The following is a 26,177-nucleotide window of genomic DNA, read 5'->3' on the forward strand; positions in this document are numbered from 1 at the left end:
CCTGTGCCAGCTCCCAGCCCCGTACCAGGCTGAGCTTTGGTCCTTTGTGCCAAGGAACTCCTGCCCCTACCAATATCTCCTCTAAATCCCCAATTCCAAGAAACCGTGCACATAAAGGACTTGTTTCAGGTAGTTCTGGCAGGCGGGGGGGGTAGGAGCTCTGCCATTGAAGGGGCCCCAGCTCCAGGGAGGGTGTCTGAAGGTCATGTTGGGGACCTGCTGGTCCCCAGGGCCACCCTGCAGGCGGCTGCAGAGGGACGGGGCTGGAGCTGTCACCGGGAAAGAGCGCAGTGCACTAAAGCACCTCGACATGCTGTCACCATGGCCCGGCTGCCGGGGGGTGAAGGGCAGCACCCGGAGCTCATCCGGCCGCATTCCCGGGGATTTGCAGCCTCTCCTTGGTGAGCGCTGCCCGGGTGAGTGCCACAGCAACGCTGTGCTCCTGGGCACAGGAGGGAACACGCTCTCACCCTGCCCGCTCTGCGCTCTCCCCTCTCATGGGAACGCTCCCCATGGCACCCGCTGTGTCCCCGACGCGGGGGACAGCCCCTGAGGGGCTGCCACTGCTCATCACCGCAGTGACAGCAGGGCTGGCCCCCAGACCCAAACCCTCCTGCCATCTGCTCCCACGGGACTGGCAGCAGAAGCTGGGAAATCCTGGAAATCCGAGTCCAGCCTCACCATCAGAGCTGCTCTGTGGTAACAACAACCTGGAGTCCAGGCAGCCTCGGAGACCCCAGCCCACTCCCTGCCATGCATATCTATCCTTCACCCCACATTCCTGCGCCCCACATTCCTGCGCCCCACATTTCTGCACCCCATATTCCTGTGCCCCACCAGCTGACCATGGGACCAGTCCATGGGAACCCCGGGGAGCTCCAGGAGAGCCCAGACCCTGCAGCTCAGCATTACCTGGCTCAGGTGGGTGCCCAGGGCTGCAGGGATCGTGGAGGCCGGGGGCAGCGGGGAGCAGGGGCAGGATGCCCAGGGCCCGGGACAGCAGCCGCGGCCCCAGCGCCAGCACCCGCACCCGCACCGCCCGGCAGCAGTGGTTGATGAGCCACAGGTGCACACTGACCCGGGTCTTGATCCTTACCAGGCACTTCACCATGGTGGCACAGGGACACGGGGAGCGCGGGGACGCTCTGAGAGCGGCACTGCTGCCGGCCCTGGGCTCAGCACTATTTTGGGCACCCGCATTCCCACGGGACCGAGCTGAGGTGAGAGTGAGGAAAAGCAAAGGGGTGGAACCAGCTCGGGGTGATTTATGGTGGGAGGTGATTTCATGCACTGGCTGCTTCCCAGCGGCATCTGGGGGACAGGCTGTCACATGGAACTGGGTGGCAGAGGTGACCCTGTCTGCTTCCATCCCCAAAACTGGCACAGCCACCTACCCAGGGATCCCTTGGTGGAGTTAAATCCTGCCCATGGGGCAGACAGTCCCTGTCCCTGTGTGCATTCTGGGACCGGGACCAGGATGGGGGTGGCTGTGCTGGGGCAGGACTGGCCCCATCCAGGGCCAGGAACAGCCACGTCACTGGGAGTTGGACACTGCTGTCACCAGCAGGTAACACAGCCACCACCAGCAGCACAGCCACAGCCAACAGCATGTCCCCAGCCCTGTGGGACACCTCCACAGCTGCTCCCAGTGTTTTGCCTTTTGCCAGACCTTCTTCCCAGTGCATTCTCCTCTGACACAGCCCCAGCCTGGGGAGGAGCAGCCTCCCCGCTCCAGCCTGGTGGAACACCAGCTTTGCTGAGGACAAGCCACCAGGGCTGCAGCCTCAGCTGGACATTGTGCACATGTGTGTGCACGTGTGAGTGTCTGTGCGCACATTGTGTGTACATGCATCTGTGTACCTGTGTCTGTGTGCACACCGGTGTCCGTGTGCCCCTGTGTCTGTGTGCCCCTGCAGGTGTCCTGTCCATGTGCCCCTGTCCCTGCAGGTGCCCCTGCCCATGTGTTCCTGTGCCCCAGGGCTGCCCCGTGTCCTACCTTCCATGATGGAGATGTGCACGGCTCTCCGCCGGGTGCGGGGCACGCTGCTCAGCCGGGGGCCGTGTGTGATGGAGGGGCAGCTCCTGCTGGGCACCAGCCCGGCCCTGGGGACAGCAGTGGGGACAGGGTCAGGGCCAGAACAGGCACAGAAAGCCCTTACTGTGGACACACAGCAGCGTCCTGGGCACACTCCCACCCCGGGCACAGGGCAGTGCCCTGACCACGCTCCCACCCCGGCCGCGCTCCCACCCTGGGCCCACAGCAGCACCCTGGGCCCACAGCAACGCCCTGGGCCCACAGCAATGCCCTGGGCCCACAGCAATGCCCTGGGCCCACAGCAGCCCTCTGGCTACGCTCCCACCCTGGGCCCACAGCAGCGCCCTGGGCCCACAGCAACGCCCTGGGCTCACAGCAATGTCCTGGGCCCACAGCACCCTCTGACCAACCCCAGTCACAATCCCAGTCACAATCCCAGCCCGGGCTCACAGCAATGCCCTGGGCCCACAGCACCCTCTGACCATGCTCCCAACCCCAGTCACAGTCCCACCCTGGGCCCACAGCACCCTCTGACCATGCTCCCACTCCAGTCACAGTCCCAGCCTGGGCTCACAGCAATGTCCTGGGCCCACAGCACCCTCTGGCCACGCTCCCACCCCAGGCTCTCACCGGTGGATCTCGGGGGGCTCCCTCTTGATCTTGGCGCTGGACTCCATCACCTCCTTGGCGACACGGCCACTGCAGGTGGGTCAAGAGCAGCAGAGGTGAGGACAGGAGCGCAGCCCTGGCAGCCACCTGGGCACCCCAGTACAAATTCCCCAAGCTCCTTCCACAGCTACTGTCATTCTGGCTTCCACTAGATTTTATAAGTTCTTATTTTATCTCATTTTGTGCTCTGCAAACCAGCATATTTTTATACTGTACACCTTTCCATCTAGCATTCCCTACAAGTAACTCCTTGAATTCCAAAGGAGATGGTACAAGAGAAGTAAAAAAAAAATTACACAGAAAAGTAAAATGAAATCATGATCAAAGCTACAGGCAGCTGCTTTCTCCTGGTTTGGTAACATATACAGGAAGCCCACCATGAAAAGCATTGCAGGAAGACTGTTTTTCATGTTCCTGGTTAAAGTAGTACCTATAACCCAGTGCTAACATTGGTGTGGACGTTCTGGAAAATGCTTGGTACATGTATTCAAAGCATGCTTCTTCAGACTGAACACAGAGGGCCCATGCACGGCCTGGGCCCCTCCCCACACAGCTCCCGGGGAAAGCAGAAATGTTTCCTCCAGGGGAATGGGGGCGATGGGGGAACCTGAGCTGACACCTCTGCCACCAAATCCTGCTGCTTGCTCTGGCATGGGATGCTGGACACCAGGGGTCACCTCCCCTCATGGTGTGTGAGATGGACACACCATGGGCACCCAGGTCCTGCCCTGCCAGCGAGGAGGGTGCCAGCACTGTGCGCCTTGGTGAGAGGACATGCTGGGGTGCCTCATCCTGTAGACAGGATGTCCCCAGTCCAGGCTCTCACTCCAGCAGCTCAGCACAGGAATTTAGGGACACTGGTGATTTGTTTCACACCTTGTACCCCCAGATCTCCCATCCTCCACTCCTGTCCCTCCAAACCCTCTCCTGGGAGCTGGGGACAGGGGTGGCCTCTGTGACACAGAGACAGAGGCAGAGGTGGCCGGGTGGGATCAGCACTGCCATTGGGGATCTCTGGAAGACTCTGAGATGTCCCTGGGCCGCTGCAGCCCCAGGCTGCTCCCCAAGGAGCACCCAGGAACACAAACCCAGCAGCTGCTTCTGTGCTGGGATTTACCTGTGCAGGATTTACCTGTGCAGGATTTACCTGTGCGGGATTTACCTGTGCGGGATTTACCTGTGCAGGATTTACTTGTGCAGGATTTCCCTGTGCACAATTTACCTGTGCTGGGATTTACCTGTGCTGGGATTTACCTGTGCCGGGATTTAGCTGTGCAGGATTTACCTGTGCACGATTTCCCTGTGCAGGATTTACCTGTGCAGGATTTACCTGTGCCGGGATTTAGCTGTGCCGGGATTTACCTGTGCCGGGATTTACCTGTGCAGGATTTACCTGTGCCGGGATTTACCTCTGCCAGGATTTCCCTGTACAGGATTTACCTGGGCCGGGATTTACCTGTGCAGGATTTACTTGTGCTGGGATTTCCCTGTGCAGGCTTTACCTGTGCAGGCTTTACCTGTGCAGGATTTACCTATGCCAGGATTTACCTGCGCAGGATTTACCTGTGCCGGGATTTACCTCTGCCAGGATTTACCTGTGCAGGATTTACCTCTGCCAGGATTTACCTGTTCAGGATTTCCCTGTACAGGATTTACCTGTGCCAGGATTTACCTGTGCCGGGATTTACCTGTGCAGGATATCCCTGTGCAGGATTTACCTGTGCCAGGATTTACCTGTGCCAGGATTTACCTGTGCATGATTTACCTGTCCTGGGATTTACCTGTGCAGGATTTACCTGTGCCAGGATTTACCTGTGCAGGATTTACCTGCGCCAGGATTTACCTGTGCCAGGATTTACCTGTGCAGGATTTCCCTGTGCAGGATTTACCTGTGCAGGATTTCCCTGTGCACGATTTCCCTGTGCAGGATTTACCTGTGCAGGATTTACCTGTGCAGGATTTACCTGTAGCGGAAGCGGCTTCCCTTGAAGAACAGGTTGCTGCTGGACACCGTCCGCACCTGGCTCGACTTCTCCAACCTGCAACAGGCCAGGAGCGCTGTGAGAGTCCTGCTGAGCTCTGGGAGCATTGACACCTGCGTGCAGGGACCCGCACTCTCCAGGGTCTGAAAGCCCCTCACAGCCTGGGAGCTGCAGGGTGACAGACCCGGCCCCACCTGGGCAGGTGGGCACTCACCAGAGGGACCATCCCACCTTCCCCCCATCCCACAGGAGCTGGTCCCTCACCCCAGGAGTGCCCAGCAGCCCCTCAGGCCAGCCCAGGGTCCAGCTGCAGGGTGCAGGACCCAGCAGCGATCCACTGCCACGATTAATCACAGAGAGATTTGTAAAGCAATATTGCAATTTCATTCCGTGTTCATGTAATGAGGAGTGAAACCTGCTGATTGCAGCTGCTGATTGCAGAATTCCCGGTGGGAATGCATCGCATGCTCTGTCTCGCAGCTTGCTGATTAAAATAAAACTCATTACCAGGCACAAAGTGGCCTGGGTTAAGAATGGCATGAACAGGATGGTGCTGCTTGGCATTCCGGGCTTCGTCCCAAATAATTAGATATAATTTCCTGATGGGAGTTTGCTGAGGAGGGAAGAGCACAGAGGGGCTGGGAAAGGAGGGCAGAGACCCCATCCAGGGCACCAGTGCTTTTGGTGGCTGGTGGCTCTGTCAGGGGCACTGGGACAAGGTGGCACATGGCAGTGAGTGACCACTGGGACAAGGTGCCACATGGCCAATGGCAGTGAGTGACCACTGGGACAAGGTGCCACATGGCAGTGAGTGACCACTGGGACAAGGTGCCACACGGCAGTGAGTGACCACTGGGACAAGGTGCCACATGGCCAGTGAGTGACCACTGGGACAAGGTGCCACACGGCAGTGAGTGACCACTGGGACAAGGTGCCACATGGCCAGTGACCAACCCTGGTGCCTGGATGGAGCCCACAGGTGGGCACCACCCCACGGGGGCTGCAGCACACCCCCAAAGCAGCACGTACTTGTAGAAAGCCTGGTTCTCGATCCCACACTTCCAGAGGTGTTTGCAGGCTTCTGGTGTCGGGGCAAAATAGGTGAGAACAATTTTCTTCTCCTAAAGAAGAAAAACAGGGAGTCAGGGGGAGGACAGGGAGTGGTGGTCATCCCACAGACAAAGAGTGGAGTATACAGAGCTAGAGAGTGGCACTGGCAGGGACAGATCCTGCTCTGGAGCCACTTGGGCTGCAGGGATCAGCCTGGTGCAGCACCTGGTGTGAGGGATGGGCAGATGTGCCCACACCTCCCAGCCTTTGGGAACAGCCAGAAACACAGGGGGGTTTAAAAATTCCTGCTCCTGTGGGAGCCAACCCCAGCCAGAGGAGTCCTGTCTGACTTTGAGGGATGATGGCAATGAAGAAGCACCTTGGGAATAACCCGAGGGTGTTTATAACTGGAGGGCATGGCCAGGAGCTGAGGGGGCCCTGGCAGAGGCCCCGTGTGGCCTGGCCTGGGGCTAAGGGGGCTGTGGGCTCCAATGCCCACACCTGGGCAGCAGCAGGAGCAGGGAGGTGATCCCAGCAGAGGCACAGAGCTGCTGTCCCCACGTCCCTGCCCTGCAGGGCCGGGTGGTGCTGCTGCCGTGGTCCCAGAGAGCCCGCTGTGCCCAGGATGTCCTGGGGAGGGGCAGCACTCACCTCCTTCTGACTTACATACAGATAGAAAGTCTTCCCTTCGAATTTCATCTTGGTCACCTCGTTCCTGGAGGGACAAGGACAGGCAGGTGGGAGCTGAGCCAACCCAGCCCAGAGCCCACCCAGCGCTCCCAGAGCCTGCTTTCCATCCCAGGAGGTGCCACAGGGCGCTGAGAGCAGCCCTGGCTCACAAACCCGTGGCTGGAGAGGGGCAGAGCCGGGGCTGGGGCTGAGGGTCAGCGGGGGCTCGCCCATGGGCACTGGCAGTGCCAGCTGCCAGGGACAGCCCAGGCACAGCCCAGGCACAGCCCAGGCACAGCCCAGGCACAGCCCAGGCACAGCTGGGCATCCTGCAGTGACCCAGCTGAGAAGGCTCCCGGGGGCGTTTGGGATGCAGCTGACAGGGGAATGATGAAGTTTAATGGGGACAAACACAGGGAACAACGACCTGGGGCATCAGAGCTCTGCGTGCACCAAACACTGCCCAGTGCTCACACAGCCAGCCACCCCTCGGACACCCCCTGGACACCCCTCGGACACCCCTCGGCCACCCCCTGGACACCCCTCGGACACCCCCTGGACACCCCTCGGACACCCCTCGGCCGCCCCTCGGACACCCCTCGGACACCCCCTGGACACCCCAGGGATGCCCAGGGAGCGAGGGGAGCCCCTGGGGGAAAATCACCACTGGCAGTGAGCTCACACTTGATGAAGTGAACTCACACTGGCAGTGAGCTCACCAGCTGATGAAATGAGCTCACCACCTGATGAAATGAACTCACCACCTGATGAAATGAACTCACCACCTGATGAAATGAGCTCACCACCCGACAAGGTGCACTCACCACTTGATGAAGTGAACCCTCTTGTTCCCCTGCAGCACGACGAAGCCGAAGGGGGTGAAGGCCAGGAACGCGGCGTTGCCGGACACGTCCTGCAAGGCAACAGCCAGGGCTCGTGCAGCTGCTGGCCACCAGCACAGCTGGAGCGTCACTGTCCCCTCTGCCCCTGATCCAGGCACTGCCCAGCCCCGGGTGCCAGCGCTGCCAGCAGGGTGCCACAGCTATCTGTAATTCCTACATTAAATGTCATCTTGACATTTATAGAATTCCTGCTGTTAGTATAATATCATGTTATAATTATTGCAATTAATATGTATTTATATATATATTATATATAAAATACATAATTTATTTTTATATATTTTTATATATTATATATTTATATACATATATATATATTTATGTGTATGTATATATATTGTAACTATTATTCCGTGTAGGTATATATAGTTATTATATAGATATATGCTATTTATGTGGCACATATAATTACTATAATATATATAGTTTAATATGGTTATTTATTATATTATCACAGAATATCCTGAGTCAGTTACCTGTTATTGTCTACATTAAATGCCATATTGACATTTATAGAATTCCTGCTATTAATATAATACCATGTTGTAATTGCTGCAATTAATGTGTATTTTTAATATATATATATACACATATATATTGTAACTATATTACTCTGTGTAAATGTATATAATTATTAAATAGATATACGCTATTTATTTGGTATATATAATTACTATAATATATATAGTTTAATTTTGTTATTTATTATATTATCACAGAATATCCTGAGTCAGAAGGGACTCACAAGGATCGCTGACGTCCAAGTCCTAAATATATGTATATTATATATAGCAATTAACCCAGAACACGATAACCCCCAGCTGTACTCGGCTCCCTTGGAGCCCTGCCCAGCCAGTGCCCGGGTGGCACCGAGCCAGTCCAAACCCAGTAATCAGTGTGAGCCCTTTGGCCCAGTCCAGGGACTCCTGAGCCAGTCCAAACCCAGCAATCAGTGCCAGCCTTCAGCCCAGTGCCAGTCCAAACCCAGCAATCAGTGCCAGCCCTCAGCCCAGTGCCAGTCCAAACCCAGCAATCAGTGCCAGCCTTCAGCCCAGTGCCAGTCCGAACCTAGCAATCAGTGCCAGCCCTTAGCCCAGTCCCAGTCTGAACCCAGCAATCAGTGCCAGCCCTTAGCCCAGTCCCAGTCCAAACCCAGCAATCAGTGCCAGCCCTTAGCCCAGTCCAAACCCAGCAATCAGTGCCAGCCCTTAGCCCAGTGCCAGTCCAAACCCAGCAATCAGTGCCAGTCCTTAGCCCAGTCCCAGTCCAAACCCAGCAATCAGTGCCAGTCCTTAGCCCAGTCCCAGTCCAAACCCAGCAATCAGTGCCAGTCCTTAGCCCAGTGCCAGTCCAAACCCAGCAATCAGTGCCAGTCCTTAGCCCAGTCCCAGTCCAAACCCAGCAATCAGTGCCAGCCCTCAGCCCCATCCCAGGGGCTCCTGGGGACAGGCTGAGCTGTGGGTCAGCAGCACTGGCTGGATCCATCCTGGGGGTTTGGCCAGCAGATCCCCAGAGGGCTTTGGAGGGTGCTCAGAAGCAAAGTCCATCTCAGCTGTCAAGGCTGAATGGCCAAAGGAAGGCAGAGAGTGCTGACCCTCAGCCCCACACCTGCACACCAAGGGGAGCAGCCCAAACTCATCCCCAGGCTGGCACAGGTGGGACATTCCTGCCTGGCACAGGTGGGACATCCCTGCCTGGCACAGGAGGGACATCCCTGCCTGGCACAGGTGGGACATTCCTGCCTGGCACGGGTGGGACATCCCTGTGCGCCCCTGCCCCAGCCAGCCACAGCTCAGGCCTGGCTGCCCAAAGGGCTCATCCCCAAACCTGGGAAAACCTCCAGGGAAGGAAGCAGAGTCTCAGCAGAAGGATGTGTCCTCCTGAGGGTGCCACACGGGGCACAGGTCCCCACATGGGCTCAAGAAAATGTGTGGATGTGGCACTCAGGGACGTGGTTAGTGGTGGCTTTGGGGGATGTTTGGATTTGATGGCCTTTGAGGGCTTTTCCAACCAAAACCATTCCATGGTTCTCTTTGGCCGGGCTAGAAGTTCTGTCCATCACAAGAAACAGAGAAGCAGAGGGACCCCTGCTATTCTCTCACACACAAACACACATTCCTACAGGGATTTACATACAAAACAAGCACCAAGGACAACCCAGGACTCAGTGAGCCCTGTGAGAGGAAGATCTTCCTCTGTGTTTGTTTTTTGGGGGAGAAATCTACTATGAGAGTACCGTGAAAACTTCAGAGAGGATTGAGTTAAGGGACACTGAACTGAGGGTGGCTGCTGAGGGAAAAACCCTCATCCAAACTTCTGCACAGTCCACTGGGGAAGAGAGAACAGAAGAATCAGCTTCATTTAACTTTGGCTTCCAGGTCCTTTAAGCACATTAACAGCAGCTCTTGATGAATTAGGCAAATTCTGCTGATAGACATACAAGAGTGTATGTTTGTCCTCATAGGAACACTAATTAGTGTAACTCAAATATGTTCAAAAGGTTCTTGAAGTAAAAGGATGGCAATTACCTGACTCCAGCAGCAAAGGTCACGGGTGGGTGGCTGCTGGCAAGACCACAGCTTCAGAGGGAATTCAGAGCAAAACAACCTCTTGGGTACTCAGAAACTACCCACAAACGGGGAACCCCCCAGATTTACTGCAACTGTGTGTTTATGTGGCACAATCCAGGGAAAAGCCCTGGGGAAAAGCCCCAGCACAGGCACTGCCTGAGAGCAGAATTTTCTGTTTGCTCTGTATCCCACGTCCATCTGCATGTGATGGGATTACCAGGGAGCCACAGGCAGTGACATCCTCAGTCAATAAAGAGCATTTCCAGCAGCAAACTGGATTATGGGCTGGGCAGGGCAGAGGGATGGGCTGTCCCAGCCAGATTAATGCCTGGTGCCTCCTCAGCCACGTCTCTGACCTTGTTCTTGCCTCCCAAGTCCTGCTTCTGCAGGAGGGCATCGACCACCCTGTCGCAGCTGTCTGTGCTGAAAACACCTTCCTAGAGCTTCCCTGGGAGGTTTCAGAGCATTCCCCTCTGCCCTTGTGCTCTCACCCTGGCCAGGGATGGGGCTGAGACTGAACAAGGCTGATGGCCCCAGCACAGCCCCCTGAGCGCGGCCCCAGAGCTGCTGGCAGGTGACAAATGTGCTGGGGACAGTCCCCAGCACCTCAGCGGGTCAGCACTGGCCACAGAGAGGAGTCCAGCCCCAGCAGCAGCCCCAGGAGTGGGTTCAGGAGCTGCTTTACCTTGCACGGGTGTGGGTCAACCCCGTAGGTCTCCAGAGTCTGGGCTTTCCTGAGGAAGTTCAGCTCTGAAGTAGCTGGTGTCTGCCCACTGCAGGAGGGAAAAAGAGATTGCATGGCAGACAGGGAGGCGAGAGGCAGCTGCAGGGGCTCTGTTAGCGATGAAGCATCAGCCACAGCACATTCCCATTGCATTTTCACGGGATCAGCAGGAGCCCAGCACTGAAGCCTGGCCCACCCTCTCTGCCAGCTGCATCCACAGCAGCCACGCTGAACTGGCAGCACTGGCAAGGGTCAAAAGGCACCTGCCAAATTCAGGGAGGGATTCCCTATTTGCAGCACAAACACTGGGGGGAAGGAAAGGGGAGCTTGGTGGCAGAGGGCAGCAGCCCCTGGCCCACAAGGACCCAGCTTTGATGGGTTTTTGGGAAGATAAACCCACGTCCATCCCCAGGAACCCTTCAGGACCCAGCTCCAGAGGCAGCAGCAGTGCCATGGGATAGTGGGGATTGCTGAAGGTCTCTACAGCTCACGTCCCTGGAGAGGGGTGAGGGCAGCAGGGCTGTGAGTGCCCGGTCCCTGTCCCCATGAAGCCCCCTGGGCCATGCTGGCTGAGGCAGGTCCCAGCTGCATGTGACACAGGAGTGACAATCCCAAAGGGGCACAGAGGTGCTCTGGCTGTCACTGACCCCGCAGCTCCCCTACCTCAGCTCTGACTTGTGGATCTCTGCGATTTTCCTCTCCAGCTTCTCCGAGTGCTTGGGGAAGAACTGGAACTTGGAGCTGTAGCCCTCAGGGTGCTTCCCTGGGTCGTAGTCCCCAATCTCAGCTGGAGGGAGACAGATCCAGTGGGGAAGAGCAGAGCACAGCGTGCATGCCCATCTCCATGCCAGCCCAGGAATGCCCTCCCACCCCACTGGAGGGATCCTTTGCCAGGCATTAACTGCATCCAATTAATTTTGCAGTTTGTGCGGCTGTCACCTGGCAGCAGATGGTCACCATCCCAAATTTATTAATTCCTCAAGCTGCAGGAGCAGGCAGGAGGGCAGGGGCCGGATGAGCCCAGGGGCTGCTCTTGGGGACACCCTGTGCAGGTGTGGCCTCGCAGGTGAGCGCCCAGCACCATCCTCATCCTCCCCAGTCCAGCACCCATCTCACCCTCCCCAGCCCAGCACCATCCTCACTGCCCCCAGCCCAGCACCATCCTCACTGCCCCCAGCCCAGTGCCCATCCTCACTGTCCCCAACCCAGCACCCATCTCACCCTCCCCAGCCCAGCGCCATCCTCACTGCCCCCAGCCCAGCACCATCCTCACTGCCCCAGCCCAGCACCATCCTCACTGCCCCCAGCCCAGTGCCCATCCTCATCCTCCCCAGCCCAGCACCATCCTCACTGCCCCCAGCCCAGCACCATCCTCACTGCCCCCAGCCCAGCACCATCCTCACTGCCCCCAGCCCAGCACCCAACCTCACTGCCCCCAGCCCAGCACCATCCTCACTGCCCCCAGCCCAGCACCATCCTCACTGCCCCCAGCCCAGCACCATCCTCACTGCCCCCAGCCCAGCACCATCCTCACTGCCCCAGCCCAGCACCATCCTCACCCTCCCCAGCCCAGCACCCATCTCACCCTCCCCAGCCCAGCACCATCCTCACTGCCCCCAGCCCAGCACCATCCTCACCCTCCCCAGCCCAGCACCATCCTCACTGCCCCCAGCCCAGCACCATCCTCACCCTCCCCAGCCCAGCACCATCCTCACTGCCCCCAGCCCAGCACCATCCTCACTGCCCCCAGCCCAGTGCCCATCCTCACTGCCCCCAACCCAGCACCATCCTCACTGCCCCAGCCCAGCACCATCCTCACCCTCCCCAGCCCAGCACCATCCTCACTGCCCCCAGCCCAGCACCATCCTCACCCTCCCCAGCCCAGCACCATCCTCACTGCCCCCAGCCCAGCACCATCCTCACTGCCCCCAGCCCAGCACCATCCTCACTGCCCCAGCCCAGCACCATCCTCACCCTCCCCAGCCCAGCACCCATCTCACCCTCCCCAGCCCAGCACCATCCTCACTGCCCCCAGCCCAGCACCATCCTCACCCTCCCCAGCCCAGCACCATCCTCACTGCCCCCAGCCCAGCACCATCCTCACCCTCCCCAGCCCAGCACCATCCTCACTGCCCCCAGCCCAGCACCATCCTCACCCTCCCCAGCCCAGCACCATCCTCACTGCCCCCAGCCCAGCACCATCCTCACTGCCCCCAGCCCAGCACCATCCTCACTGCCCCAGCCCAGCACCATCCTCACCCTCCCCAGCCCAGCACCCATCTCACCCTCCCCAGCCCAGCACCATCCTCACTGCCCCCAGCCCAGCACCATCCTCACCCTCCCCAGCCCAGCACCATCCTCACTGCCCCCAGCCCAGCACCATCCTCACTGCCCCCAGCCCAGTGCCCATCCTCACTGCCCCCAACCCAGCACCATCCTCACTGCCCCAGCCCAGCACCATCCTCACCCTCCCCAGCCCAGCACCATCCTCACTGCCCCCAGCCCAGCACCATCCTCACTGCCCCCAGCCCAGTGCCCATCCTCACTGCCCCCAGCCCAGCACCATCCTCACTGCCCCAGCCCAGCACCATCCTCACCCTCCCCAGCCCAGCACCATCCTCACTGCCCCCAGCCCAGCACCATCCTCACTGCCCCAGCCCAGCACCATCCTCACTGCCCCCAGCCCAGCACCCATCTCACCCTCCCCAGCCCAGCACCATCCTCACTGCCCCAGCCCAGCACCATCCTCACTGCCCCCAGCCCAGCCCAGGCAGGTGCCCTGCTCACTGCAGGTGCCCTGCTCACTGCAGGTGCCCTGGTCACTGCTGCCAGCGCAGGATGGCAGGGGCCTGGCAGGGAAAGGCAGTCCCTGCTGTGCCAGGGCCTCACCCTGCAGGATGTAGGCAGCCAGCAGCGCCGCGTCCGACGTCTTGCAGAGCAGCCGGCCGTGGTACAGATCCCTCTTGATCTGCAGGAAAACCAGGTACCTGGGCACAGGGGGAGAGTCCCTTCATTAGGCACAGCTCAGATTACCCAAACAGCCCATTGGACATGGAGTACCTGCCACCAGACACCTGCTCTCCCCCAGCAGCCCAACGCGGCCCTTGCTGGGCTGACCCTGGCCAGGGTCTCATGATCTGGAGCCCACCAGTGCCTGCTGCATTTCCCCTGGGTGTTCAGCTTCCCCTAAACGTGATTTTCTCCTTCCCAAGCTTTCTGTGTCCTTCTAGGTCTCGGTGTATGCACCCACATCCCTCCTGCATGCTCGCTGCATCACCCAGGGCCAGCTGCCTCCTGTGCTCCCCATCCCTGTCTCTGTGCCCGGATAAAGGACAAACTATGCTGGAAAAATTACACATTCCAATAAATTTAAACCTAAGTAACATTTTGGGCTGCGTCATGCGGCGTTTGGGAAAATCTTTAGCTGGTAGAACATAAGTCATGAGCAAAGGAGCAAAATGGAGCGCTCAGAAATTAATTTGAATAACCAGACTTGCACTCTGCAGTCCTCGGTCATGCCTCATTGCTCAAATCTGAGTTTATGATGAGGTAAACCATTAATTTTCACAGATAAAATACATTAAAGAGAGATCTTGGTATTAGAGTGCAGTCAGACCAGGGAAAAGTGAATTTTAAGCCCAGGCTCCAGCTGCAGCTGCAGGCACACCTCAAAGGGCAGCAAGCAGGGGCAGCTCACCTGCACGGGGGCCTCAGCCTGGACCCGTGGGGTGGCAGAAGGCAGAGTTAGATCAGGTTTTGGGAGGAAACTCTTCTGTGTATTGCACCTGCTGCCGTGGGCAGGAGCAGATCAGGCTGCCCCAGTGGCAGGGCCCAGCAGCCTGGCAGAGAGGGATTTCTCCCCACACGCCCCTCAGCCGGCCCCTGGCACCGGGCAGCCGTTCCCCCTGGCCTGGCGCTGCAGACTCTCAGGTGCCGTGGGAGGAGGGACCCCTTTGGTCCCCACAGAAGGTGCCAGCTCAGAGCCCTTCCCTGCAGGCTCCAGGCAGTTCCCCCAGGGCTCAGGGCTGCTGGGGACCCACGTCCAGGCTCAGTCTCCAGAGCTGCTCCGTGGGGCTCTGGTGTCCTCCCTGCTGGCAGGAAGAGCAGCTCGAAGAGCCCCTAGAGACAGAACAGAGCAGAGGCTGTGCTGCCAGCCCTGCCGTGCTGCCAGCCCTGTGCAGCAGCGCTGCCCCAGCACTCCTGGCAGCACAGGGACACGCTGGCTGCTGCAGGATCCAGGGCTCAGCCACGCCAGCCCTGCCCAGCACGGCAGGGACACCCGAGCTGGGCCAGGCACAGTGCCTGCCCCTGGGCTGGAGCAGCCTGAGCAGCAGGGATTGTGTCACGGGGCTGGGGCTGGGCTCTGCCCTGCAACGGGGCTCTGGGACTGACTGCACCCAAAGGCCAGGCCAGGGGCTCTAATCACAGAGCCCAGGGATGGCTCAGGCAGGAAAGGACCTCAAAGCCCACCCAGTGCCACCCCTGCCATGGCAGGGACACCTCCCACTGCCCCAGGTGCTCCCAGCCCCGTCCAGCCTGGCCTTGGGCACTGCCAGGGATCCAGGGGCAGCCCCAGATGCTCCGGGCACCCTGTGCCCACCTTCAGCCTGGGTTCCCCACCAGGCACAGCAGCTCCAGGGGCTGACCCAGCTCAGGTGGGCGCTCCTGTGCTTTCCCCCCACAGCAGGAGCAGCCCCAAAGCACCCGGGTTGGCTGGGGAATCCCAGTGGCTCCACACAAGGAGCCCGTCCATGTGCTCCTGCCCCTGCTGGCAGTGCCCTCCTCACCTGGTGATCTCCTCCTTCAGCGCCGCGGGGTCCGTGGGGTAGAACTTGACACGGAAGCACATGGTGAAGGGGGGCTGGGCTGCAGAGAGCAGGGACATGTGTCACCAGAGGCCGGGGCTGTCCCCGCACCATGCTGCTCCTTCCAGCCAGGTCACACTGGGGTCCCACCTGCCCTGTTCCCCCAGGCTGCCCTGGTGAGGAGGGGCAGACGCTCCTCGCTGCAGGGCCATGGCGAGGGCAGGTCCCTGACAGGACTGTGGGCAGTGCCAGGGGCTCTGTACCCACCCCCAGCCCACTGCCACTGCCCAGTGTCACCTCCTCACCCCATCCCTCCTGTCCTGCTCTCCCTGAGCTGCTGCCCTGAGCTGGCTGTGGGGCTGGTGGGGATAACCCAGCTCCCAGCCCTCCAGGGCAGATCCTGGGGGAGGCACCCGAGAGGGCAGGCACGAGAAAATGGGAACACACGTAAGGTGGAGTGAGCAGAGTCTGCCCAGACCTCCAGCAGCACTCACCCCGCATCTGCTTCACGACCGACTTGGTGAACTCCAGCCAGTGCTGCAAGGAAAAAAGGGCAATTAACGCCTGACAGCCGTGACTGGGCAAGGTGGGGAGGATGAGGAAGAGGAGGGTCCTGCTCTGGGTGTGGGTGAGTGGCCCTGGAAGGGAGCTGGGGGAGCGGGAGGCTCGGGGCTCCCATCCACAGCGAGGGAGCAGCTCCGTGCCCAGCTCCTGGCTCAGCATCGGCTGCTCCCTGTGGCAGAGGAGCCCCGGAGCAGGAATTGGCTGTCCTGTGCCTTGTACTGATCGCAGGGGAGCGCAGCACGGGGCCGTTACCGAGGCTGACCGATAGCTGTTATCGATTGCTGTTATCGATCGCTGTTATCGATAGCTGTTATCGATCGCTGTTATCGATCGCTGTTACCGATAGCTGTTATCGGTAGCTGTTACCGATAGCCGTTATCGATCGCTGTTATCGATAGCTGTTATCGATCGCTGTTATCGATCGCTGTTACCGATAGCTGTTATCGGTAGCTGTTACCGATAGCCGTTATCGATCGCTGTTATCGATAGCTGTTATCGATAGCTGTTATCGATAGCTGTTATCGATAGCCGTTATCGATCGCTGTTATCGATAGCTGTTATCGATCGCTGTTACCGATAGCTGTTATCGAACGCTGTTATCGATAGCTGTTACCGATAGCTGTTACCGATAGCTGTTATCGATCGCTGTTATCGATCGCTGTTATCGATAGCTGTTATCGAACGCGGTGCCTGCACAGCGATTCCCGTGCACCTCCTCGGGGCTCTAAGGGCAAGGAGGGACTGGAGGGGCCCCGGAGCTCGTTCTGCAGCAGCCCTGCCCGGGCAGGGGGGCTCTCTCTCACCCTCTGCTTGTCGGGGTCCACAAAGCGGATGCCGAAGTAATCCTTCTCCAGCAGGTTCAGGTGGTGGCACAGGAGGTCGAACAGGTACTGGCCCTTGGCATCTCTCTGCAGGACGAAGAGGGTCAGTGACAGCACAGGGGCCGGGGGGCAGAGCCCGGGGATGTGTGTGAGGGCTCCGGAGCTTGTGAAGGGACACCGAGGACGGCCCAAACCCCGCACAGCTCCCGGGGCGACGTTTCCGGCTCCGGAACCTTCTCCCATCCCACCCGAGGGGCAGCTGAGCCGGCCATGCCCCATAAGAAGGGATGAAAGCGCCCAGGCCCAGGTGGGAATGCCCCGATAGCTCCCGGGTTTCCCACCTGAACCGGCTGTGCAGGGGCCACCATCGCCCCGATAAAAACCATCGTCCCCTGCAGGATCTGCTCCCTATCGGCCGCTCCTCTCCTGTCTCCACAGGTGGGTTTGTGCCGTCAGCCCCCTCTGCCCCCGGGCTGCTCCTGCGCAGAGGTTTGGCCACCACATCCCCAAAACTCCCATCCTCCTCCTCCTCCTCCTCCTCCTCCTCCTCCTCCTCCTCCTCCTCCCGTGGGGCCCGGGCTGCAGACCCCCGCCGCTGTGCCGGTGCCCCGTGGTTTGGGCCATTGCCGCCTCCATCCCGCTTCCCCGGAGCTCCCTCCCGGGTGATCCATTCCCCTCCGGCAGCCCCGGCGTGCGGAAGCCGCCGCGCATCTCCGCCGATCAAAGGCTGCTCCTGACACCGCTGCCTGCATCCTTCCACGAGCACACCGCTTCCTGACAGATACACGGAACGCGCGCCGTATCTGATCAAACGAGCGCCGTATCTGATCAAACAGGCGCTCGGCAGCCGCACACTGCAGCGGGGGAAGCCCACGGGAGCCCGGGGCTCGGTGCCGCCGTGCAGGGATGTGTTTGTGCTGTAAATAAAGCGGGGTTCACGCCTCGCACGCCGCGCCCCGGCGGGATGAGCAGCCCCAGCCCCAGCCCCAGCCTGGCCTGTGCCAGGGGCAGTCACAGGGAGACACCGGGGCTGGAAAAGCCCCCCGAGACCACCGAGCCCAACCAGCCCAGCCCTGCCGAGGGCAGCCCTAACCCGTGCCCCGAGCGCCGCATCCGCACGGTTTAAATCCTGCAGGGCCGGGGGCTGCAGCCCTGCCCCGGGCACCGGAGCGCGCTTTGCACCCAGGGCTTCTCACAGAGCCCGTCCCGAGGCCGCTCCCTCTCCTGTCCCTGCTCCCTGGGCCACAGCCCGACCCGCTCGGGGTCCCTCCTGCTCCCAGGGCCCCCCGAGCGCCCCTTTCCCCGGCCCTTGCGGCTCCGTGCAGCAGCTGCGCGCCCTGGAAGGAGCAGGAGCGGCCCCGCCGCTGGCCCGGCCCTGCACAGGGTCCGGGAGCTCAAACTCTGCATCATCCTGTGAAGAGACACAAAGAACATTGGGTCATCTCTGCCTCGGGCAGAATAAACTGTGCAAAACCTCGCTGCGCGGAGCCCCGAGTGTGAACGGGGGAGACTCGGACACTCGAGGGGTCGGATCCGTGTTTGTTCACCCGCCCGATCCCGGGCTCGGCGCTGACTCTTTGGCTGTGGTGGTTTCGAAGACCGAACTTCGGTCTCGCAGACAAATTAATAAATCTTTGCTATATTTTTGATAATTCTGGCTCAGGATTTGATCATTTGTAACAATTCCCAGCTGGACCCCAAGGAAGGAGCGCCAGCCCCAGCTGGAGCCGCTGCTGCACAGCCCCAGCATCCCGTCCCTCCTCTGAGCCGATCTCACAGGGATGGATGGGCCCGAGGCTCCTCTCCCTTCCTGCCCCAGAGCAGCACGGAGCCCGCAGAGCGCTTTCCTCTGCCATCTTCACAGGGCAGCTGCGGGGAAGGACAGAGCAGACACCCCCGGTGCCTGGAATCCGGTGAAAGTGTGAAACCGCGGATGGCATTACAGGGAAAATGCTCCCTCTTTGATCTCTCTAACTTGAATTAAACATATTCTAAATTAATCATTAGCAGAATGTCTTTCAGGAAATTATCTGAACTGCCTTTACAAATCACGACTTAAAAGAGCTCCCATTGCATAACACCGGCTTAAATAGTCCATGTTTGGATCTTTACACGTTCCTATAAAATGAGGCTCCTGTCTGTCGGCAGGATTTGAGGCCAGCCCTCGGGGTGCCCAGGCTGATGGGGACACCTCGGGCAGCGCTGGCACCCCTGGGATGCCCCGTGCCAGGCTGGCACCAGGGCTTGCTCCCAGTGCCAGCACCTGCCGAGGGCTCTCCGTGTCTGCAGGGGCCTCCGAGGGGGCCAGGGGGGGACTCCTCATCATGAGCTGCATGACAGACACCAGTGACAGACAAGGGGAGAGGCTGCCCACGGCCACGGGCAGGGAGGGGTGCGGTACTGGGAGTCAGGGATGGTGCCCTGGCAGTGAGGGCCTGGCACAGGGTGCCCGGAGCAGGGTGCCAAACTTTAAGAAGATTAAAGTAACCTCACATTCTTTGCTTTCCTAAGCTCTCAGCCAAAATTAGGGTCATCCACAGATAGAAAAATAAACGAAAAAAAAAAAAAGAGAGAGATTTAAAAATAGCAGCTCATCTGCAAATGAGCAGAGGGCTCAGTTCAGGCAGGAGCCTTCAGTCCCACCCCAGTGACTGAGGACGAGCCCTGTCCCAGGTCCTGGCTGCAGAGATGGGAGGCACGGCCCCTTTCCAGACCATTTCCAAACCAGGGCTGCTCCAGTCCAGCTCTCAGGCAGGTGTGGCACAGCACCAGCCCCAAAGCTGTGCAAACATCTCCACCTGCCAGCCTGTCCCCCGCCCCTGCCACCTCCACAGCACCCCCGGGCCAGCCCCCAGCCCCAGCCCAGCATTCCCACCCCTGGGGCTCAAATGCCCCCCAGCTGCTCCAGGGATTGAGCCCAGGATTTACAGAAGCAATAGAAGCAGCTGAAAGTGGTTCCTTCCTGCGTTATTTGGGTTGGAAATCTCCTTGTGGGCTGCCCACTCGTCCCTGCTTCCTGAGCTTAGGAGGAGATTATTTTTTTAAAGGAAAGCATCAAAAAAAGTCTATTTTACAAAGTGAAGTTTAAGCTTAAGTCTCTTTGGCAGCAACATCTGAGCTGGGAGAGATCAAAGACCCTCCAGCTCCACTGCCAACATGAAGAGATTTTCACCAGCAATTTGACTGCAATATTGTGGTTTAAATGCTTCATTTTCCAAGTTCAGCACCGTGCTGTAGGAGCCCGGGATTTATCATCCCTCAGACAAAGTTAATGTTGGCTCTGCAGGCAGGGCCAAGTCCTGACTGACAGCTCTCAGCCCTCACCGTGAGCCAGAGCCTCTGCTAAGCCCTGGAATGAGGAGGAAATGGGCAAAAATAGGCCTGAGAACGTTCATTTCCAGGCAGGGAACAAGCAGCCCTGAAATCCAGGAGGGCAGCAGGAGCAGAGTGCTCCAAGGGACCCCTCCTGCCCCAGGAGGGGCTGGGGGCTGCCCCAGGGCAGGGGAGGGGTTCCCAAGGGCAGGGCAGGGCTGGGGCTGTGCCTGCACCTCCAGGTGAGGGGGGCAGGAGGGAGATCTGGGGCTGAGGGGGGTGGGGTTGGCTGGAAGGGGCTTAGAGACCCCCCTGCCATGGCAGGGGCACCTCCCGCTGCCCCAGGTGCTCCAGCCCCAGTGTCCAGCCCGGCCTGGGGCACTGCAGGGATGCAGGGGCAGCCCCAGCTGCTCTGGGCACTGTGCCAGGGCTGCCCACCCTGCCAGGGAACAACCCCTGCCCATCTCCCCTGAACGCTGCCAGTTTGAAGCCATTCCCTGTGCCCTGTTAGGATGACAAGAACAGATGCCCTGGGAGCCACAGGTGAAGGCAGAACCTCAGGGGATTGCCCACCTGCCCAGCAGAGCCCTGCCCACCCAAGGAGACTCGGGGAAGGAAAAGGGCTTTTACATAACTCCAGTGTAATCCTGTTATATTTATAGCATATGCATTTCAGTATTAATTCCCTGTTATCTCTAATCCTTCCTCCTCGCTGACACAGTAATTTCTGTCTTCGAGACTTATCTGGGCAGCTGGATCCAGAAGTTTATAAAGCTCCTGAGGAGGAAAGTTCCTAATGAAGGGCTCCACGGAGCCTTAAACTCCAGATTAGTGACTCTCCTCTTAATCCTCAGCAGGTTTCCAAACCTTTGCCATGCTGGCATGTGCAGAAGGATCCACAGGCTCTCCACCATGGAATTTCAGCCTCTGATGTCCTCATTTAGGAAAGTCTGCAGTGGGACAGCAGTCGAGCACGTTTTTACACCCGGTAATAATCAGGAACTTGCGCCAGGAGCATCTCCCAGCTCCCACAGCGCCTGGGGAGGGTTTGCCTATCTCGAGCCTTCCTGACAGCTTCCATGGGCTTTGGGAGGAGAGGAGAGGGAGAGGGAGAGGGAGAGGGAGAGAAGAGAAGAGAAGAGAAGAGAAGAGAAGAGAAGAGAAGAGAAGAGAAGAGAAGAGAAGAGAAGAGAAGAGAAGAGAAGAGAAGAGAAGAGAAGAGAAGAGAAGAGAAGAGAAGAGAAGAGAAGAGAAGAGAAGAGAAGAGAAGAGAAGAGAAGAGCCGTCCCTCCTGCCCAGAGGGGCCGGGTCCCCGCAGCAGGTGCTGGCCGGTCGGACGATGCTGCACAGCTGCTCCCTGCCCTGCAGCACCGCCAGCGGCTGGGACAGAGCCTGGCAGGGTGAAAGGCTCCTCTCTGCTGAGCCCCAGCTCTCCCAGCTCCCGCCTCTCCACCCACCGGGGCAGGGCAGGACATCCCCACCTCTGCACCCTGTCCTGGACAAGCTCCGGGCTGGCACCAGCCCGGATCCCTCACGGACTCACAGAGGATGCGGGGAATATTCTGAATATTCCCCAGCCCTGAGAGCTCTCCACAAGCCAGCCCTTCCCTCCCGGTGACTGATGACACGTCACCTTCACTCTGCTGCCACGCAGCTTTTATGAATTACATTCAGGATTTATAACTCTATAATTGAGAGGCACAGAAAAATCTCTCTCCATAAAGCCAAATTGGTTTTTCCAATAACTCAAACTCCCTTTTTTCATTCAAGCAGCCTGGAGTGGCTCCATGTGGCTCTTGTTGAATTTGGCACTCCCCTGCCATTAGCATGCAAAAGGCTGTGGGCACAAGCGGCTCTGGTGTGAATTGTTTAGAGGCCAATAAACGTGTTCAGAGAGATCATGCCATGAATGCCTCTCCTCAGGAGCCAGCCCTACCTGCTGCGGGCAGGAGAGCGCTGCTCCTGCAGGCTGGGCTGCCTGGCCTTGTGGGAACCTGGAACGCTTTGCCAGTGGAGCTGGGAAGGGAATGGAGCACCAGGAGGGGCTGGGGGAGCTGGCAAGGGGCTCAGCCTGGAGGCTGCTGCCCCAAACTGTCCCCAAACAGCCCCAGAGTCCCGAGGCTGCTGCCCCAAACTGTCCCCAAACTGTCCCCAAACAGCCCCAGGGTCCCCAGGCTGCTGCCCCAAACTGTCCCCAAACAGCCCCAGGGTCCTGAGGCCACACTGGACCAACCACCCCGGGCCACATCCTGGCCGTGGGGCTGGAGGGGATGCTGAGCAGCTCAAGGTGCCAGCAGGCTGGAATGAGCCCTTTAACTTGCTTGTGCTCCACAAGTGCCCCCAAAGCCTTGCTTCTGAATTACAGAAGCCAGTGGAATAACTCAGTGTGAGCTGTCAGGCTGAAGCCCTGGGCCAGCAGTGCCAGTCAAGCAGCCAAATCCCATGTGAGGGTGCCCAGCACCCCGTGCCTCCGCCAGAGCCAGCGCCATGGATTACAGCTTGCCCCAGGTGATTTCCCAGGAAGGATGTGGATCCCTGCAGGGGATTGTGCAGGGTGCTCAGCTCATGCTTCCCATTTCAAACCAGACCCAAAATAGGACAACAAAAGTAAGGGGGAAATCCTGACTGAAAACACAGGGCAGACGCTCAAAACCCCAATTCAGACTGAAAACTAAGAACAGGTTCAAAAATAATTCATATTTCCGTCTCCCAGAACTGCACCTCAAGAATAAAGAGCACCGTGCACCAAGAGAGGAGCTGGAGCCGGTGAGTGAGGCGAAGCAGCTTTTATCTGTGCTGCAGGAATGACCATATGTGGAATCCTTCTGGGAGGCCGCAATCAGTCAGATTAACATGATAATGAACTCGGATGTGCCCAGCCACGGCAGGATCTTTGTCCTGGGAGAGGCGGCGCTGCTCCCTGAATATTAACAGCAGGACTGGGCTTTTTACAGCCAGAGCCAGCACCGGGCTGCAGGAGGGCCCCTGCCACAGGAGGCGATTTCCAGGAGAGCCTGGCCAGGTGTGAATGATGCTCACTGAGAGAGGAGCAGAGAGCAGAAAGTTCCCAATAAATCTGACACACCTTGAGCAGCAGGTGAGACACAGACAGTGCTGGGCATGGATCCTGCACCACGACCAGGCTCTCTTATCAACAACCCCTGGGTAATGTGCTGGGCATGGATCCTGCACCACGACCAGGCTCCCTTATCAACAACCCCTGGGTAACGTGCTGGGCACTGCTCGGGGAGCACCTGCACAGCCCTGGGGAGAGCAGCCTCACAGAAAACCTCACACGGCAGAAAATGCTGCTGCCTGCTCCCAGAGGGGCTCAGAGAGGGCAGAGCCAGCTCCGGGCAGTGCCCTGATGGGGGGGGAGGCTCTGGGGGAGCCGGGGATGCTCTGGGGGATCCCGGGATGCTGCGGGAGCCTGGGATGCTGCCCAGCATCACGGTGGGAACCTGCTGCTCCCTGCTCCCCTCTCCCGAGGGATGCTCTGCCCCCAGCTCCGTGCAGAAGATGCTGACCCCGGGCTGCTGCTGCCCACCCTGCTGGCAGCACGGCCCCAGGGCTGCCGGGCCCAGTGCCACCCCCGTGCCACCCCCGTGCCTGTGCCAGTCCCTCCTGGCCATACCAATGTGCTGCTCCCACTCGCTCCATCCAGGGGCCTGGCAGTCCTGGCTCACCCCTCAGCCAGAATAAAACCCCCCCAAACCCAAGCCATAAAACCCCACTTTGCCTCCCAGGTGACTCAGAGCCAGCTCTTTTCCCCCGCTTTCCAAGCAGGTTTTTCTCTCTTAATGAGGGTTTGGGTTGAACGAGAAGCTGACCTGGAGCTGCACAAGGTGCTGGGATCCTGCACACATCACAGACCCTGCAGATCCACAGCTCCTCTCATTTGCAGTTTCAGCTGCTCAGTATTTACAGCAGGCTGTGGTGTAGGGAGAAGGAAGGCAAGAGAAACTGCTTGGGCTGACCTGGGTTTGTTTCCAAAGCTGCTGTGAGGATATGGGAACAGGCAGAGGGAGAGATGCATTTGTCATCTCAGCAAGGCCCTTGTTTTGCCGCGGGGTTTAACGTCTCAAAATACATATTCATTTAGATGCAAATGTCTGCTTTCACCTGGGACCCAACCAAAGCCCTGTGAAGTGAACACCGACCTTTGCCGTGCCTCCATCCCTGCCTGGCAGTCCTGTGGGGACGGCCAGGGCCGTGGTGACCTTGCTGGGAAGGAAGCAGAGCCCTGCTGGGAATTGCTGACCCACAGCCTGGGCTGGAAGGGACTGCACAGCTCCCGGCCCCCAGGGAGGGCTGGTGGCTCTGCCATGGGACAGGCTGCAGGGGCAGGGTGGGCAGGATATGCAGGATATGCAGGGTTTGCAGGGTATGCAGGATGGGCAGGGTGTGCAGGGTATGGAGGGTGCCATCGTGCTGCCCCCGTGTCCTGCCCGAGGATGGGCAGCCCTGGCAGCGCAGGGTGCAGGGGCAGAGAGCCCAGGACAGCCCCGGCAGGGCCATCCCAGCTGCAGAGGGATGGGCTGTGCTCAGCTCAGCTTTCACAGAAAAGCCCCCAAAAGGCCCCTCTGTCCTTGCAGTCACACGCTGTGTCACACATGCCCTTTCCAGAGGAACCCGGGAGAGCACAGGGCACTCTCTGGGCGCCTGATCCGGGGATGGTGATGTGGGCTGACACTCCCTGCACACACCCAGGGGCCACAGCACTGGCATTCTGCAGCAGCAGGGCACAGAACTGCAGCCCCTTCCACCCAGAGCAGCCAATGCTGCCCCAGGGCCACCCCAGGGTGTCCCCCCCATCCCAGCCCAGCCTGGGGTGCCTGAGCCATGCTGTGAGCCCAGCTCAGCCCCAGGGTGTCCCCCCCATCCCAGCCCAGCCTGGGGTGCCTGAGCCATGCTGTGAGCCCAGCTCAGCCCCAGGGTGTCCCCCCCATCCCAGCCCAGCCTGGGGTGCCTGAGCCATGCTGTGAGCCCAGCTCAGCCCCAGGGTGTCCCCCCCATCCCAGCCCAGCCTGGGGTGCCTGAGCCATGCTGTGAGCCCAGCTCAGCCCCAGGGTGTCCCCCCCATCCCAGCCCAGCCTGGGGTGCCTGAGCCATGCTGTGAGCCCAGCTCAGCCGGGCTGGGGATGTTCCCCCACACGCAGGGAGCACACCAGGGGCCTGGCAGGCAAAGGCCTGGATTCAGGCAGGATCTGCAGTAACATCTGCAGGAAGGATGTGCCACCCTCCGTGGCAAGGGAAGCTGTTATTCCATCCATCTCCCAAACTGTCCAGCAGGATCCAGCTGCCCACAGAACGCCAGAAGCAGGATTACTTGCTTTGTTAGTTTTTTTCAGCAGGATTATTTGCTTTGCTGTTTTTTTCAAACAGAAACGAGTGACCTTATTCCTGTGCTCTGTCCTGAGCGCTGGCACATCCCTGCCTTGGCTGCATCACAGTCCCTGGCAGGGCTGGGCTCTGTCCCCTGTGCCAGCACCAGGGCACCCTGCTCTGTTCTGCTCTGTGGGGAGATGCTGTTCTGAGCCCCAGGGTAAGCTCCAGCCCGGCCCAGAGCATGAGCACAGTGACCCCACAGGGCTGTCCAGCCCCAGGGCTTCCCCTGCCATCCTCACTTCATGGAGAAACCCCAGAAAAGTCAGGGAAGGGAACAGGAGCCTCTTTGCACCCCCTGCACCCTCCCTGGTGCTGAATGGAGGAGCAGCCCACAAAGCCAGCCTGGATTTCTATCAGCAAATCCATTTCCACGTTACACTCTGTGAGTAATGGATCCCACCCTGCAGGCAGAGCTTCCATCGCTCTGAGCAGCCCCATTCCTTGGGAGCAGCACCCCCAATGCTCTCAGCAATCCCATTCCTCAGGAGGAGCATCCCCATCACCCTGAGCAGCGCCCCCATCACTCTGAGCAGCACCCCAATACTCTGAGCAGCACCTCCATTACCCTGAGCAGCGCCCCCATTGCTCTGAGCAGCACCCCCATTGCTCTGAGCAGCGCCCCCAAAGTTCTGAGCAGCGCCCCCATTGCTCTGAGCAGCACCCCATTGCTCTGAGCAGCGCCTCCA

At 59.2% G+C, this 26,177-nt stretch overlaps 1 protein-coding gene across 2 annotated transcripts in view; it reads right to left on the minus strand.

Annotated features, from left to right (window-relative positions):
* Positions 1-26,177, minus strand: part of FRMD5 (FERM domain containing 5) — a 63,674-nt gene that overhangs the window by 3,459 nt on the left and 34,038 nt on the right. For both annotated transcript variants that reach the window (XM_077185306.1, XM_054642056.2), the window contains exons 2-13: positions 16,774-16,878; positions 15,901-15,943; positions 15,389-15,467; positions 13,491-13,588; positions 11,265-11,388; positions 10,563-10,650; positions 7,230-7,318; positions 6,388-6,451; positions 5,716-5,807; positions 4,669-4,743; positions 2,666-2,734; positions 1,997-2,103 (exon numbers count right to left, since the gene is read on the minus strand). In XM_077185306.1, coding sequence (XP_077041421.1) covers positions 1,997-2,103; positions 2,666-2,734; positions 4,669-4,743; positions 5,716-5,807; positions 6,388-6,451; positions 7,230-7,318; positions 10,563-10,650; positions 11,265-11,388; positions 13,491-13,588; positions 15,389-15,467; positions 15,901-15,943; positions 16,774-16,878 — 1,033 coding nt within the window. The remainder of the gene's footprint in view (positions 1-1,996; positions 2,104-2,665; positions 2,735-4,668; positions 4,744-5,715; positions 5,808-6,387; positions 6,452-7,229; positions 7,319-10,562; positions 10,651-11,264; positions 11,389-13,490; positions 13,589-15,388; positions 15,468-15,900; positions 15,944-16,773; positions 16,879-26,177) is intronic.

Source organism: Agelaius phoeniceus, chromosome 13 (assembly GCF_051311805.1).
Source record: "Agelaius phoeniceus isolate bAgePho1 chromosome 13, bAgePho1.hap1, whole genome shotgun sequence".
In the NCBI taxonomy this organism is placed as follows: domain Eukaryota; kingdom Metazoa; phylum Chordata; class Aves; order Passeriformes; family Icteridae; genus Agelaius; species Agelaius phoeniceus.